This window comes from Lathamus discolor, chromosome 4 (assembly GCF_037157495.1).
Source record: "Lathamus discolor isolate bLatDis1 chromosome 4, bLatDis1.hap1, whole genome shotgun sequence".
NCBI classification, from domain to species: domain Eukaryota; kingdom Metazoa; phylum Chordata; class Aves; order Psittaciformes; family Psittacidae; genus Lathamus; species Lathamus discolor.
In genome coordinates, this window is record NC_088887.1 from 103,286,244 (window position 1) to 103,304,378 (window position 18,135).

Consider the following 18,135-nt stretch of genomic DNA (forward strand, 5'->3'; position numbering starts at 1 on the left):
GCAGGAGAATAACTAAATATGGTGCCATGCAATATCTCCCAGAAGGGATATTTCCACTGAAATTATGTGGCTCTGATAAATTGGAGTTATATTGAGGATGAGGAAGAAGCATTTCAGAAAGAAGCTTTTGTTGAATTTGCAAATACTATTGTTAGTGAATTGGTGGAGAGATTGTAAAGCTCCACAACTTTATGCCTGTGGTGCTCTTTAGAAGGTGCTGAAGAGGAGGTTTTGGGAGGAGAATTATATTGTGTTGCAAGAGTGTTGTAGCCAGGATATAGAGTGAATGGAAAGAGTGTGCTCAAATAACTCAAATGTAGGGGAGAAAATGGAGTCTGGCAGAAAAGGAAATGGGAGATGCTTTTGGCAAGGTACATTGTTGTGGTGTGTGATGTAGAGAGCCGAGTTTAAAAGAGAGAACTGAAGTGAGAGGGCAACTGTCGTGTTTTAAGTTAGAGGTGGCTGCAAAGAACAGGCATCAGTGCTGGTGCCTTTTGGAGGTAAGAGGTGAAAAGGAAAACTAAATTTTAGTACACTGCAGGGTTTGAGTAGTGAAGTAGAAGGACAAAAGATGCAATGAGCCAGTTAGAAAATTTAAGAGCAGCAAGTTTACATTTGATACAGGAGACGCAAAAGAAGGTGAAAGGAGGAGATGCCCACTCTAGGCTTGATAATGCTGCCCCTACATTTTTCCTCTTTCCCATGTGAATTTGTGTTATTTTGTCCCACACTAGCTAGTCAGTGCAATTGTGCGTTGGTGCAGCTGTCAAAGTAAGATAACATTTGCGGAGGAGTAATTTTTGGATGTGAATAGGAGCTACATTCTCACTGTTCTTATCCTGTCTGCCACAAATCAGTTCTTGACAGGAAGATTTTTAACTGGCCGTGTTTGTGGTTCTCATAGAGAAACCTTTCATTAAACAGTATTAGTGTTTCTCAGCACTGCATTCATGCATAAGCCTGTGGGTTCCCTGTTGGGAAATACCCCCGGTCTCCTCAAATTCAGTAACAAAAAAGCTTGTTTACTGAATTAATCTGTCAAAAAAATTGTATCTCACCTAATATTTCAGGCCAAGGTATAACAGTTATAGTCTGTAGAACTGCCAAGTTTCTGTTATCTTTATCTGAACTGTAGAGGATTAATTTGAAAGTTTGTTGTCTTTTTTTTTGGTGTCACAAATGAAACACATTCCTCAGGAAGAAGGTGATGGCACATTTGCGGAACCTGGGATTTTAATTTAGATTGATTTTCTTAAGTATGCTATCATTTTGAGCAACACATAAAAAAAAAAAAAACGAAACAAAACCAGAGGATATTAAGATTAGTGTATAAAGAACAGTGTGGAAAGGTTTTTTTGCCCTTATGAAAAGCTCTTGCTGACCAAGACAGAAATATGTATTTTAACCGAGGGAAACAAATACTTCACTCCTTGTAATTTATTTGACAGGTGTTAGCTAGATAATCATCAGCATATATGTACTCCCTAGGCCAAGCAGTGTGTGACGCAGAATGGATGTTGATGAATATACAAACTGTAGAAGTAAACTGATGCTGCATCTTCCAACAGTTTAAAAAGTAGAGCAGCCCCTGTACTGGTGACAGAGGGAACAAATGGAAGAGCAGTCAGTTGTGAGCTGGTGCTGATGAGCAGGGCTGAGGTGGAAGGTGTGTGTGGGGTGAAGCACAACTCCCCTGTGTCTGAGGGTGCTGGTTTGCTTTTCCTTTCCTCCTGTGAGGCAGCAGGAGGGCAAACTGTTTCTGCTGACTTTGAGTACAAAAATTCCTGTTTCTAACTATGATGTCATCTTGTGTTCATCTGTTTTGGAGGCATTTCAGAGACATTAATCCGCTATGTGGCCTCACAAGTTGGTTTTACAGTTTGTAAAGACTAGCTTCAGCCAGCTGAACCCCTACAGTAACATCTCTTCATTTACAGAAACCCCTATGGTAACATCTCCTCTTCATTTACAGAGGGCACTCTTGTCGTGAGAATCTCATGGTAAAATGCTCTTCACAGAAAAGCTCTCACAGCTTGGTGATGCAGTTGTCACCATGGAGATTTCACTCTAACAGAAAAGAGCAAATTCGTTGCTGATCAACTTCAGAAATGTGTAGCAGATACCTCCTATTACCTTTGTCTAAGCCACCACCTGAGGACAGAATTTGGATCAGAAGCTGAAAGAGGAAGTACATATATGCTGATCATAAATTATATTTTTTGTAGACAACTGGGTCTCAAGAAGTGGCATGTGTTTAATTACAGATACATGTGAAAGTGCATAGATAGAAACCCCAGTGCCTGAGCCAACAGGAAGTATATTAGACCAGCCTTAAACTTGAATGAAATATTCAAATATGATCTGTGAATTCTTGTTGAGATCTAATTCCTCCCCCTCAGAAAGGGTATTTCTTGCTATTATCCCATAGGCCACACAGAATGGGGTCAACTAAAGTTACAAAACCAAAAAAAAAAACCCAAACAAACAAACAAAAAAACCAAACAAACCCCAAAATAACAAAACAACAAAACAAAAGAAATTGTGATATCAAATTTAGAAACTATGAGTGTTTTTCTTTCCCCTTCATGAAAGCCTTTTTGATGTTTGGCTTTCTTGTTTCACAGGAACAACCTAATAAGCAATTGTACCAGTATGGAATGATTAATTTCTGATTTTACTGAAGCTGTGATATTCTTCTGAATGAGTAATGGTTGGTTGTTTTGCTGGCCTTTCTGCTAAGAGAAGCTCTACACAGTAAGGAATATATTACAAAACTGAACAAAGCATTGGGAAAGCTAGTCTGGAAAGCAGCCCTATACTGGCTGGGAGATAAATATAGTAATGTAGAAGGTCTCTTCTGTTCCTGTAATTCTGCTAGGATTATGTAGTTAAACAACTGTGTTAATACTTATACAAACAGCTTGGACTTGGGGGTACTGGTGGATGAAAAGCTGGACATGAGCTGGCAATGTGTGCTTACAGCCTAGAAAGCCAGCCACATCCTGGGCTGCATCAAAAGAAGCATGGCCAGCAGGTTAAGAGAGGTGGTTCTCCCCCTCCTCTCCTGTAAGACCCCACCTGGAGTACTGCCTCTCCAGTTCTCAGGTTCTCAGCACAGGAAGGACATGGACCAGTGGGGCCAGAGGAAGGCCCTGAAAATGATCAGAGTGATGGAACACCTCTCCCATGAAGAAAGGCTGAGAGACTTCGGTTTTTTTCAGCCCGGGGAAGAGAAGACTCCAGGAAAACCTTTTCTATTCTGTAGGACAGAGGTTTTGGTAGGGCCTTTTGCAATTGGACAAGGAATAATGGTTTTAAACTAAGAGAGGGTAGCTTCAGACTAGATGTAAGGCAGAAATTTTTTACAAGGAGGGTGATGAGACACTGGAACAGGTTGCCTAGGTAGGTGATAGATGCCCCATCCCTTGAAAATTTACGTTCATGTTGGATGAGGTTCTGAGTAGCCTGATCTAGCTGAAGATGTCCCTGGTTCACTGCAGGAGGGGTTGGACTAGATGTCCTTTAATGGTCGCTTCCAACCTGAAATATTCTATGATTTTATGATTCTGTGATTTATTAGCTCTTAGGAAAATCCGTAGCTGTCATGAGACTTCTTGCTGAAGTGGTAGATGGTAGTGAGATCAGTCCAGGATCTAATCTGAGATGTTCCTCCATGAAGCAATAGACGAAGAGTGTGGGAATAGATAAATAAGTACTGCAGTGGTGGTGGTTAGACGGTTAGTTTGGTTAAGGAAAATAAAATAGAGGGGAAACACCAATAAAGATCAATTTATATCTTAAAACAAGGAAGAGCTTTGTTTTATTGGAAAAATCAGTCAGGAGATAACAAAGTGAAGCATAGTGAGCTGCTTCAACATATGAAGAGCAAAAAAGACCTATCTAGGAATTAAACATTGAGTCTGAGTGAACCAAAATGGGAAATGAAAATGAAAAACACTTCCATAATAAAACTCATAACACTTGGCACAAAATTAATGAGTTAGAGTCCTAAAATCATGAGTCATTTAAACACTGAGGTTTTTCCAAGGATAAAAGGGTGTTTTAATGTCTTCTTCACTGTCAGGGAAATGATAATCAAACTCAACATGAGATTGTTTCAGGTTCAAAAAGGCTACTTTAAAATAGCTTTAAAACTTCCCAGCTAGCTGGCTACAGGATGAAGTCTGGAAGGCAATTGTCACTTACTCTGCCTGCCCTGTCCTTTGGGCTGCTCATTCCCCACCAGCCTCCATTACCTGTCGCCCTTGATGTGCACTCCTGCCTCTCAGCCCACGTCTCCTCCTTTCTTTATGCCTTGTGTTTTCCTTTGCCATCCTCCATTTCTTTTTTCAGGAAACCCCCATACCCACTTACTGTTTGAAGTTCTCCTTGTATCCTTCTGCATATTTTTTGTTTTACAACCTCATTTCTTTGTTCTTACTCTTCTTTCCAGCCCTCAGAGACTGTAGTGCTTGAGGGTGCCCCAGCTTGAGGTTTTATCATTGCTCATCCAAATTTTCCAGATTTTAGTGTGTGTGTTTTAAAACGTGAACGCAAGAAGGTCCCCGATCCCGCTATAGCCAGAATAAAACAATTGTCAAATGTGATTTAATCTCTAGCTTTCATTTCATGCTTTTAGAGAAAGGATTGATTCAGTCCCTCTCTCCGTCCCTCTCTCCCTCTTCTTCCTCTCCCTTTTTATCCCTGGCCTTCCCTTCTCTATTCCCTCCTTTCCCCATTCCCTCTTTCCCTCCTCACTGCTACCAACTGGTCTTTCTTACTTGTGGTGAGAGAATAAAACCACATAATGGCTCTACCAGCTGCTATTCTTACTCTTCCGTCATCTGTGCTCCAAAACATAAAGCATAATTTCTTACATCTTTTGTAGATGCAAGAAAAAAGGGTCTCCATAACAAAGTTAACAACTTCAAAGAGGTAAATATTAAGGGCTTAAATGATTCAGGTCAGTCAGGAGAAAACTAAAGGCTCCACAATACTTAGATTTCTCATTGGTTCCAGCTACTTGCCTGTTTTAAAAAAGAAAATTGAAGGTATTTTTTAAGGTGCATATAGTGTCTGTGCAATGGTGTGAAGCCAGTCCTGTGGCTGGGCTGGAAGCCCAGTTTGCTGCTTTGCTCCCTGTTCTCCTTGGGCAGCTTGACTGCTCGGCTTCCTGCTCCCCCAGAAGTGTGGGTGCCTAGTCCCACTGGGTTTCTGTGTCCCCTTGGCTCTTCTAGTGAAAGCGCCACAGCAACTAGGGAGATACGAAATAATCTGGAGTTCTTCCTAGGCAGACATCTGTGTTTCCCACTGGAAGGACATGCGGAATCTTAAGTTGTTTGCTAGGACAAAGATGTGTGGGGGATCCAAATTTCAGCCTGTACAACTTGCTCAGGTGAGTTTAGGCATACCAAATTCTTCTGCCTCTCCTCTGTTTTGCATTAGGTATGTACAGGTCAGCCGTGGCGTCAGCTAGTCAGCTAGTCTTTTATGTGACTTCTGTATAGCCTGAAGCCTGTACTAGTGATTGATTTTCTTTGCTGCTGCTTGTCATCTTTCTCACCATGGATGCAAAGGATTGTAATGCATGAGACTCCCTGCTGTCTGGTATTCTTACAGTTATTTATTCATTCCCCTACAGAGCATGAGAGGGACACCACTAGCTTTAAATATCACCTCTTTGCCAGAAAGTTTTTTGTTTACAAGTGTCACATTTTATTTAGTACAAAGTGTGTGGCAGAAAATATTTATGTTTTCAGTTTAGTTTTACGGTAAGGTGTATCTTTGACTGCTGCTGTATAAACTTTATTTTCCCCATTATGAGAAATGTCTTGGTGGATTATGAAAGATAAAAACTTATTTATGAAAAAGAAGGAGAAGTAGATGTATTCCATGACTTGTAAACAACGAAAATGTTAAAGGAAGGCTTTTGTAATTTATTATTTTAAAAATTTACTAATTTTAAAGCTGATAACATGCAACAGAGCACACTGGCCTCTTAAGCACTGGCACAGTCTGGTAGGGGTGATATAAATCCTTGATCTTCTAAACCATAACTTTTGAGGAGCTGTGTTCTCCAGAAGTGAAAATCGGTAATAAAAAGCAGGTCCTGTTGCTTAACTGATGACTGAGTGTGAAGGGAAAGTGCTTGCAGATTTCCCTTCAGAAAAGGCTGGAAGGGGGTGCCGTGTCTTTGTTAGATGCCTGCTGGGAAGGACCATCAGTGTAACCTCAGAGGAGCATGAGCTGTGGAGTGTAGCAGGCCAGGGATGCTGAGACAGAGAGGATGGAAAATGCAGACAGCAAAGGGCATCTCAAGGCTTCCAGTAAATAATATAAAAGGATGCTGGAAGCCTGAAGAGAAGATATTCCGGAGGGGGATGGTTTTGGAGGGAACTTATGCTCTTGCTATAAGCTTTCTAGGAGCTAGAATTGTAATTCCTAAATTAGTAAAATCTTAGGAGGCAAGAAAAACAGTAAGAAGTGTATGCAGTTTTATATGCAGAATAGGAAACTGAGAGCAGGGAAAAAAGAAACAAGCAGGAGAACACTTTAAATTATAAGCATAAAGTTTAATAAAAGGATATCTAAGTCCGAATTAGTTTTTGTTGTGCTAATCTTGTTTTCTTTCTTATTTGCATGTAAATTGCACTGATTAAACCTGAGATGCTGCAAATATTGGCATAGTTGAGCCTTGTTAGGTCTTGCTACCTCCATTTTAATGTCTGTTTAGGCTTGGATGAAACCCTCTTAACTGAGCAGAGCCAAGCATTTTTGAGTTTTATTAAATCCATGCAATTTTTTAATTCAGATAGGAATTTAATTTTTATTCATGCATGTTGTCAAAATAGCTCAATTTTGTGCCTAAGGTCATTTCCTATTCATTCAGTTCTAATACTGTGCTCAGTATAAACACAAATGTAAAGGTTATCACTCCCCAGAAGAGTGTCAAACTAGGGAGGCAAACAAGAAATCACAGGTTTTTTAATGCCATTCTGCAAATTAGTAGCTTTGTACATGCTGTGGGAGATGTGGCAATTTCAGAGGAACTTGACTGAAGGGAAGAGATGTTTGAAGCTTGGTGGGAGTATGGGGTGGGAAGATAGGCAGGATATGTCTTGCAGACAAAAAAAAGGATGGGAAGTAAATGAGTTTGTAAAAAGGTTGCTGATACACTAATAGAACATAAACTGAGTAGGAACATGGTAAAAAGCTCCATCAAATATTTACATTTCTGATGGTGGTGTTAAGGTACTGTCTGGTGTTAAGATGACAATGGTGTGTGGAACAGGGCTGTGGTGGATCTGAATTTAAAATTATGTGCATTGTTTGAGGAAAGAATAATTTGGGGAGTACCTTTGTCTCTTTGCAGTTATTTACTTCATCTAGTTGTTCTTCTCTTTATTTCCTGTTTTTTTCGTTTGCTTTTGTTCTACCTTTAAAACAGTTTTAATGACAAATTTTGTTCTGCAAGCAAGTCACGACAAGTGCCACAGTTTTTCTTCCTCAAGATTTTTCCAGCATAGAGGCTTGTCACTGTTGTAGAAGCCAAAGCCTTCAGGCACGTTTCCGGGAAGCATGATATGAACTTTATAACCTCTAGATACCAGTGGGTGCAGTTTGGGGGGTGCATGTTTTTATGTCAAAGTCTGGCAAAATCTCATTAGCTATTTTTTTCACTTGTGTTTTTGTATGCTTTAGAAGCTGACTTTCCCTCCCCCAGCTTTATATGAGGGGGCGGTCTGGCTCAGCTGAACTGTTCCCAACTATGTTGTTAATTTTTAGAGATCCTTAATGTGTTACTTTCCTGTGTGTACACTTGAAATTTATTTGTGAAATTATCGTGTTCAAACATTTGTACATTATTTAATTACAAAACATTGTGTAAAAATAAGCAAATACAGCCTTCTAAAATCCTCTTGTAGATGTGAAGCAGGAACAGAGTTTACCAAGTGTCTTTGGTTTTTTTAAAGGTAATCAGATATCTAATTTGTTTTTTTTAAATTTGTCAAAAATGGATCAATAAGTCCATCCAAAAAAATTAGGTTTGGAGAAAGTTACTGATTTTTTTTTTTAAGAATAACAATATGAAATCATGTGAATGGAAATACTAAACCGTTAGGTAGTGTCTTGTGAACCAAAAGCTGTTGTAAAGAAATCATAGAATCATAGAATCGTTTGGGTTGGAAGGCACCTTCAAAGGTCATCTAGTCCAACCCCCCTGCAATGAGCAGGGACATCTTCAACTAAATCAGTTTGCTCACAGCCCCATATAACCTGGACTTGCATGTTTCCAGGCCTGGGACAGCTACAGTTTCTCTGGGCAACCTGTGCCAGGGTCACAGCACCCTCCTTGTAAAAAATTTCTTCCTTATATCTAGTCTAAATCTACCCTTTTTTAGTTTAAAACCATTAGCCCTTGTCCTCTCACCACAGGCCCTGCTAAAATGTCTATCCCCATCTTTCTTATATTCCCCCTTTAACTGTTGAAAGGCTGCTATAAGGTCCCCTTGTAAATCTCATGTATGGACAATAGTTCAATACCAGCATAATCCTGGCTATTCATATTTGGGAATGGAAAGGGATTATCCTTTACTCAACACTGTAAGTATCTTTCCCAGCTCACCTCATTGTTCATCTTGGCACCTTCGAAGAGACTTCACATTGATTCTGCTGGCAAAGAGGAAGAGTGTGTTAGGGTGACTTAGTTCACCCATACAAGTTTCATGCCCTGTCAGGGAGATTTTACTGCAATAACTACATTTCATTCTGCATATAGAGCTGTAACCTCATTTCAGTGCACCAAAGGATAGAGATGTGGGCTCAAAAGCAAATTAATTACCCAGTAACTACTGAATGGTGTACCCTTACCTTGTGCGTAAACAAAAGGCATTTGCCTCATACCCCATTTATGCATCAGGTAATACATGTGACAGTTATGGCTTTCTTATCTCTCTCTTCCTGCAGTGTTCGTAAAAGCATTTCTCTCTTATAACAGATGGTCAAACCACAGCTTTGAAATTTATCTGGAGATGAAGCTCTGTTGATAGCCTTTAAAGTGAAGTGTTTTCATGCAGATGAGGACAAGGAGGAGTTTGTTCTTCTTACAGTTCTGGCTATGAGATATTTCATACAATGTCTTCCTTTCTTTTTTGCTTGCAGGTGATGTGCCTTCAGGATTTCTTCGGCGATGATGACATTTTTATTGCATGTGGACCAGAAAAGTTCCGTTATCAGGATGATTTCTTGCTGGATGAAAGTGGTAAGATGTATTTTAAAAATGTTTACAAAACCGGAGTATAGGGCAGATTTCCGTATCATGCTAATTAAGCCAAAACTGTTTGTCCTAAAATAGTTGCAGAAAGCGCATAAATATTTTTATTCTTTAAATACTAAATACTGAAAACAAGAGGTAACTGAAAGCAACAATAAAGTTGCCAAGAGAAACGTGCAGCGTACTACTTCAGCCTGAATTTCATATACCATAGAAAGTAGTCATGTGTTTGGTGGAACTCCTTTGTTGCAAATTCGTGCATAGAGTTTTGTGTTTAATTTTTCTTTGAATTTATTCTTTTTCCTTATTGCAGTTTTTCAACCTCACAGTCCTTACAGTTGACATATAGATAGTGCTCCGCAGGTAATACGATAAAGGAAGATGGATAAAATTCTGTGGGAAAGATAATCAGCAAATGCAGACAAAGTAATCTGAGAAAATTGAGGGAGTTCTCTTTTTTTTCAGAGGTCGACTCATGCAGTAACGTAACCAGTGTACGTAATCCTTTAAGGAAAATACATATTTGATTTGCAAATACCATTTTTGTTACAAAGAGCTTTCCTAATCTAGAAACTTCAGTAACAAGAAAAAATCTAAAAGATTTGTGCATTTTGCAAGGCCCAGCAAAGGTTTTATTGCCCCTGCGGTCTCTCTCAGTCCCCAGGGTGTTTGTAATCCACTGGTATCAACTCCTCTCACCTTTTTTTTTTTTTTTTTTTTTTTTAAATCTCAAAGGTCTCAACAGCTGACTGGAAAATCAGAAAATATTTTATTACAGTAGTAACTTCTTTCATAGTCATCATGTGCGTATTTGTTTAACTTCACCACTTCCTCACTGGTTTGGATGCAAATGCACATTCAAAATGAAAGATGGTGCAGTTGTACTTCCCTGACTAACCTGTGAAACTGGAAGGGTTCTTGGTTTACCTGGATCCAGACAAATGCTCCATTAGCTTGTGTAGGAGCAGAAGGAGCTGACTTGTGCAGACCTTATATTGTGAGTTGAAGGATAAGTCTGGAAAAGGAGGTATCTTTGCTGCTGGTAAAGGAACAGCATTTTGTATCAGGCACAAGCAGAAGCAAGCACACATTCTGCCCTCTTCTAGAGGACCTTATAATATGGAAATAAAAATCAGATAGTGCAGCATATCTGTTCTTCGCCGTAATTGTACGTGCTTCTAAACTAAAATGCACTAACTATGGAAAAGTAACTTTAGCCATCGTTAGGACAGGAATTAGAAAGGAAATGGGGACATATTTGGGCAGCACAGGGGTTTCCGAGGTGGTAATGTAGCCAGCACAGCTGTCCTTGCCTTTAATGAGAAGACAGCCAGGTAGCTGACTGCACAGTCTGAATTCGCTTGTGTCTCTTATCTGAAAGATAACACTGGCGGCTGCCTGGTGTCTCCTCACAGTGAATCCTGTGGCAGTTTTTCCAGTGCTGACTCGGGGAGAAACGATGACAGCAGATTTGTCTAAATCCCTTTTTGAAGTACGGTGCTCTTTTTTGGATGTCTGATGTCAAAGCACAGACATAACCTGACTCTGCCTAGTCTTTATTTGTCTGACACATCACTATCTCTTTGAGTAAGCACTATCTTTCTCTGGAACACTGGTGCTTAAAACCATATTATACTGAGCTGGGGAAAAAAAAAAAAAAGAAAAGCAGCTTGGAATCTAGGCTGAAAGTCCAATTTCATCAATTTGTTTTGGTATTTGCTTTAAAGATTCAGTGAACATTGACTGTTTTGACTACAGGAGCAAAGAAAGAGCAGAAAATTAGACTCCCCACTGTCTCTAATTCTTTTGTGAAGTATACTCAAGTTTTTTGGGATATTTTTTCAACTAAGTTTAGTATCAAAAAACTTGTTTAGGTTGCTCGCCATTAATAGCTGATGTACCAACTAGATATGCATCTAGTTAGGCTTCTCTGAGGTAGGAACAAAATTTGGAGAGAGAATTAAAAAACAACTGAACTTTTTTTTGTTTGGCAAGTGAAGTCTGTGTGACCACACTATGGGTTCATGTGTCCCTCATAGTTAATCTAAGAACATTAAAATTATTAGTAAGTGCTGTCAAACTGTGCAAGGCTTGGAAACCTTGTCTCTGCTTCCCTGTAAAGCAGCTTGAAGCAACATTGTGCTGTTCTCTGTCACCACATCCCTCCAGCATTTCCCACTTTCAGCCGGTTAAGGTGTTGTGGCTCAAGAAATAAAGAAAAGCAAAAATTGAAGGTGGGAAAGAAAAGCACAGAGAATAAATGCCTAAACAATCAGAGCTCTAGGTTTCTGGGAATTACTTATCAGGGAGGAAGAATGCCTTTGTCCTGTTGTCTCCTGATACTAGAAGTGAGCAAGAGACAAAGTTTCTGGGATTGGAAAACCAATCACCTGTACTGGGATTATTTTTAACTAACACCATGTGTCAAGAGAGCATGTTTATCTGCAACTGAGCCAGTCCCAATAGATTTCTTCCCCAGTAAATAAAACAGTCCTGTTGACAAGGTAGATGGTAGATGTTTGATTGACTCAGTTGAAGGTGCATGTTTTGAACAGTTCATGTGAATTATGCTCCAGAAATGACTGGTTTGCTTTTGTAAAGAGGTCTATATCCCTGATTTAGCTGTTCTTAGCTACATTGTATTCCTCTAAAGTTGCTTAAAAACTTTTAGGGTGCAATTAATTCCACCCTATCAGAAAGGAAAAGTCTAAAGATTCACGAGTCTGCATTATTTTTAGTTGTCTTTATCCTGCTTCCATGGCTTGCTTCTAGCACAGGATAACACCTTTTAAAAGCCATAGAATCAGAAATTTAGAAACAGTCTAGAAGTCAGTGAATCAATCTCCCTGTCTAAGTGTGGGATTAACATTACCCATTTCATTTCTGACATACACTTCTAACATGATGCTGTAATGGCTCTGATGAGGAGGAATCTGTAACCTCCTGAGACATTCTTTGACAGCGGTGAACTCTCCTCACTGTTTTTCAGCTATCTTACCCCAGATTCCCTTGCTATAAATGAAACCCATTACTAATTTTCTTATCTACTGTGAACATGGAAACAGATGATTCGTTTTTCTTTGAAAAATTCTGTGGACTTCCATAAACCACATCAATTTTATCTTGTTTAGGCTGAAAAATTAGTTCAGCCTTTGTTTTGACTTTAGGCTTAAACCTGTCCTTGAAGGAGAGTTTGCTCCTCCTTTTTATTATGTCCCTTCTTTGTTTTATGTCTTTTCAGGAAGAGGCACTGCACATTCCCTTGGCAATCTGTTAAGAAAAGGCAGTTAATTAGGGAGCCATCAAAGAGAAAATCAAGCAGTTGGCACATACATTGCAGTTTCTACTCTCTTCCTTCATAGATGATTTTCATATTGAACATGCTATAAGAGGAAGTACAGAATCAATAGGCACCACCCACATCATAATTCCTAGCAGTCATCTCTATATTCAACCTAATCAATAAATGCAATAGCCACACACACTTCTACCAAGAGAACTGCAGATGGGACATGAAGATGCATGGGAATGACCCTAAAATTAAGAAGTAAATACTCCTTGTTTGTCAAGCATCAGTGGCAATGCTACTTTCATAGAAAGTTTTCATGGGAAGTGTAAGCACAAAAACATTACATTAATGAAGCATGCATTACATCTGCCAGCTTTTAAGAAGGAAAAATCCTCAGTGTAGAATATGGCAGTGGCTGCTTCAGGCATTGTTAGCTTGCAGTTCTGGAAGCTTTCCCAGAAATCCCAGTTTTGCTTTAGCTCTTTTTGAAGAAGAGGTCAGAGGATGGTTTTCTGTAGCTCTCAGCTGTGTGTTGGCTAAGATTAAGGTTTAAAGGATACGCTCACAAAAATATTTGTAATCAGCTATTATTTAGGCACCTAAACAGGATTTGGCAGTGTAAATAACTCATGGGACTGTCCCTAAATGAGAACATCTCCTTGGCTTATATGGATATTTCTTTCTTAGCACTGTAAAAGATGAGAGTTTTTTGCAGATGGCAGTATCAGACTTACTTATTTTTTTTTTTAATTAATTTTTTTATGTTTAATTAATGTTGGCTGAGTTCTTTGGAAGCTTAAGAGTTGCAGAAACCCAAGTATAACAGAATTCCTCACATACTGAGACACATCATGTAAAAAGACTGTGATCTCAGCTGACCAAAGCCAGTGTCTGCCTCCAAACAGAGCATAACCAACATAGAATGTCTGGATGTGAAAACAACCATAGATTGCTTGTCAAGAGCACATATTATTGTTATGGAAACAATGATGAGAATGAGTCTCTTCTAGGGGAAAATTTAGACTAGGATCTTTGAAACCTAATTTCACTTTGACTTTGCTGGCCTATCTTAGTCCTCAGCTCAGTATCTCTGTGCCAGAAGTGTTACTGCTTCATCCTGCCAGCAGCAGATAATTTGCCAGGAAACTCTGAGTCCTGTGGTGTCCGCACATATGCATGTGCACGTGGAGGCATGCACACGCATCTAATTCAGTAACTGCGGTTAGGGTCAGGAGTATCATGTTTATCCCTGTTAATAACTGTCAGGTTTCTGTAACCTCCATTACTCTATCCTTCCTAAAAGAGGGAGGAAGGGGAAATTGGTATAGTCCTTGTCTACCTTGATTTATAGGACAGAGACTGATGTTTTAAGCAGCTTTTGGCTGGACTTTGGATTGGAGAGCATGCTGGCTGACTTACTCTGTCCTCATTAAAAACTCATGCTTTGGCAATTGGAAAGTAGTGGTGGGTTCTGGGGACTTTGAGATATAACTTTGCTTTCAACAGAGGCATAAATATAAAGTGTTCCAGTGCAGTGTGATATTTTCAAATGTCGACAACTTCTGGGCCTTGGAGACGGATATTCTGTGTATGAGGCAGGAACAAATGCAGGCGGGGGGGAGCAGTCCTCTGACTGTGAGTACCATTTAGGCTAATGGTTCAGAAAGGGCAGAAGGAAAGAAGCTGATCGTCCTGTGGATTTGCTTTCAGTGTCCCCTTTATTTTCCTACTCCAAGACCTCCAGTTTCATCTCCACCGTCTCATAATGCCTTAGACACTTGCACAGCCCTCTCGGCTCCCTAACATTTGGCATGCTACTGCTTGTCCTTGTCTTCCTCACAGTAAGGACTTTAACGGGGTCTCTCTTTTATCCAGCAGTGTGACAGTTTCACAACTTTCTCCAAAATGACGGGAACATCCCCTCACTGAGACCTCCTGCATCCAGCCATGCTGAAAGTACCTCCTTACCCCGGCCCACACCCCAGGCTAGCCTCTGGCTGTGCAGAAGTACTTGTCCGTAGGGCAGTGTGTGAATGACTCGCCTCAAATGCTGATCTGCAGTTAAAATACTGAGAACAGTATCAGTATGTTCACATGATCATCAGGTGGCTGGTAATATAATATTATGTGGTGCTCATGAAATAAAATCTGTAGTAACGCTTAAAACAAATGGGCTTTTCACATGAAAAACACGTTCACAGAACTTCAGGATTTTTTCTATGCAGGATTTCTCTTTTAATATTTGGCTTTTTAGAAGATAGGTTCTTGATTACGTAAGTCCATTTCTGTATCTGCTGTCTGCAAGCTGTTTGCTTTGAATATACTCTGTCTCTCAAGTCTACTTATTTGAGATATTGTTTCTCACTTTTCTGCCTAAGCATCACTATCAGTGAAAGTCTGGTCACTTAAATCATAAATCTTTGCTCCCCCTGTCTGGTAGATTTATAGATGTGAATAAGGACATTAGAGCTTTCAAGAAGATTATGTATGTACTCTTCAATCCAGATTTATACTGTAGTGCCTATCTCTTCTTTCCCTTTCCCCACCTCTTCACCATGCATGCATGTATATTTGCAGTTATCACTTTTCATCAATGTTGCTATGAAAAAGTTGCCTGTATGTATAACTAGGAAAAATCATGATCATTTAAAACTAATGGAAGTCTCTCATTGAAACTAGCCAAACAGTAAGACTGCAGTTGATGCCAATTCACTGTGTTCCTTTAACCAAATGTTCTTCAATGTGTTTTCTTCAGTATTTGCTTTCTCTGATGTCTGTTAAAAATAGCATGAATGAAACACCATTCAATATATTAGAACTGATGGAAATCCCACTTCATTTGCATAAGGAGTTTTGAGTGTGCATGTTTCTCCAACATTTTTCCATTGTAAAGCTGATTTTGGATATAAAAATACCAAAACTTCTGAGTCCAAAAATATCAAGCATTTCTCAGTAATAGCTGCATATTAATTAAATTGCATTTTTATTGGGAATTTATAATATAAAACTTCAGCTTGTTTTAAATAGAAGAAAATTGTTATTAAGCATCATCAGTATTATTATCTTAATGTATGTGAGGTTTTATTCATAACAAGTAATGTTAATATGTCGTTAATAACAGAGTAGACAATGCATTTGTTGGTTTTGTGTAGCTTTTGATATTTTTGAGCTTTCATTTTATTTTTCTGTTGTAATTTATTGAACTGAATCTTACCAGAGGAATATTTAGATTAATCAGATTGGTTCAGGAGATGATTTTTGTAACACCACATTTTAAGCTAGTTTCCCAAACATCTCAGTTGTATACCCAAATGCAAAGAGTGTAATTCCAGTTTTTATGACCAGTCTCATAAACAAACTTTCAGTTCTGGGGAAGTAACGGAGAAATTTGTTAGACATAACAGGGTAGATCTTGGCACTTGAGTTCTTAATTTGGCTGTCTGCTATCACTTCTTTCATGGAAGTTGCTTTATTTTACAGCCTTTGATGCTACTTCACTGTTTGTATAATTTGTATAATTTTTTATAGGCCACAGGTTGAGTTTTGAGTGTATGTTCAATCTGTATCCTTAGAGGATGGTATTAACTTTGAGTGTTTTCTGGAGAGACTTTTATCTTTTGTTTTTCCAGTTCCAATGATGATGAAATCAGCAGACAGTAGCTGTGTATTATAACCCTCTCCACTGAGTCTGTTGTGGAGTTTGGTGACAAGCGTAGAGGAGTTTAACATCAGAGATGTTAGGAATTACCTTTCCCACGTGGTTATATTTGTACTTTTCCTTGTCTTTAATTAGCTGGGTGAAACAGAGTGTACTGTGTTGGCTTTGGTGAACAATATCTTGGCAAGTATATTTGTGTTTTTCACAGTTTGCAGATCCTTTCCAATGCTGGAAAGTATTAGAATCTAATCTATTTTTGAAAATATGTACCCTGTAGTCCTATTGTAGGAGATCCTTCAGGTGACTTAGACCCATTTTCTTGAGTTATTACAAGTTTGTGTGAGACAGCTTCAAGATGAGTAGTTCTTGTAACATCAGCACGTCGTTATTCAGTTTGAGAAACTGAACTGTGCTGTCTGGTAAACTGTATTAGGATATGCCCTGGAGACCTCTTGGTTTGTTGGGTAGTATGGTTGTATCAGAGATATTTGTATTAAGAATAGATTCTACTCATCATCAGTAAAATTGGACTTCTTAAATCGCCCATTTAATTTTCTACTTCTCATACTAGATACAGACTTTATACCTGGAGTTTTGTCATGTCTTGAGTAAGTGTGTACACATTTTTTTAATGCCAGAGCCATCCACAGATTCTCTTTTACTGGAAAAATCTTTCAAAAAGAGAATAATTATTCAAAATCCAGAGTTTGTTAGCTTTTAGAAAGCAGAAACTTTCAGAAGGAATATGAGGAAAATGTATTCATTGAGGGGCTTTTTTTTTTTTTTTTCCCAATCTTAGCAAACACTCAGCTGTAGTACAGCAGCTGAGAGAGAATCAAAACCTACCTGGATAATATTTCAAAGTGTTCAAATCAGAAACTGAGTACCTCAGTGATGGGTATTTGTATTTATATACTCATACATACTTACTGAGATGCTGTGTATGCAGACACAAATATGTCAAGCATAAAGGGTTTCACTGTCCTGCAAACACAGCCGGTAGAAGATCTCTGTAAAACATCTGTGTTTGTCTGCACTGCTAACCTGATGGCTCACAACATTTCAAAATGCAACCTACAGAAATTTCCCATTGAAAAACTCAAAAGTATTTCCTGAGGGTTCAGGTTGCTTTTGTGAAGAGTCACCTTGGAATATACCTTTTTCATAGCATAACTCCCTGCAGGAGGACTGGATGGTAATATTATGCATAAGGTAATCTAAGGCTGCGTAATCATTAGGAAGACGCATGTTGCCATGGAATTAAACACCCGTAGGTGGTAGGTCATGGAGCTCTGGTTTGGATTCTTTTATTCTTCCGTCAGAGGGTTTTTTGGTTTGTTTGTTTTTCTATATATGTATATAATTTTGTTCTATAGGATTTGTAACACTTGTGCTTTTTAATTTTGGAAGAAAAGCTTTTAGGGAGCTGACCTGAGTTCTCATTATTTAACTGAAAGACCTGGGTCAAGGAAAGTTTTTGGAAGGTTCTTAATTATTCTTTATAGCGTGGAGGGTGGTTAGAAGACAAAGAAATTTAAATCACTTAGTTTTTCCTGTTACTCTGGAATAGGAAAGAAAAATTTTTCACAGGTACTTAGAATTGTTAAGGTTGTCTAGGACAAAAAGGAAGACAAGTTACAGAGTTACAGAGCTAGGTAGTTTCTGATGACGACACCATGTTCAGGAAGTAAAAAGCACCTTCAGGAGAACAATTTTGTCGAAGCTTCATACAAATTATTTCTGTCTTTAACTTTACAGGCTCTTTCTGTTTTGCAAGCACATATTAATGTCTAGAGAATAGGTGATTGGAGAAAATTGAAAGGACTGATCTTTTGTATAGCAGTAGTACAGCAGGGTTGGAAGATAAGATATATTGTTTTCTACTTAAAAAAAATAAAATAGGGAATTATGGAG

The 18,135-nt window shown here is 38.8% G+C and overlaps 1 protein-coding gene across 5 annotated transcripts in view; it reads left to right on the top strand.

Annotated features, from left to right (window-relative positions):
- The window catches only part of DCLK1 (doublecortin like kinase 1), a 250,495-nt gene that overhangs the window by 127,238 nt on the left and 105,122 nt on the right, over positions 1–18,135 (top strand). For all 5 annotated transcript variants that reach the window (XM_065678389.1, XM_065678390.1, XM_065678394.1 and 2 more), the window contains one exon: positions 9,163–9,262. In XM_065678389.1, coding sequence (XP_065534461.1) covers positions 9,163–9,262 — 100 coding nt within the window. The remainder of the gene's footprint in view (positions 1–9,162; positions 9,263–18,135) is intronic.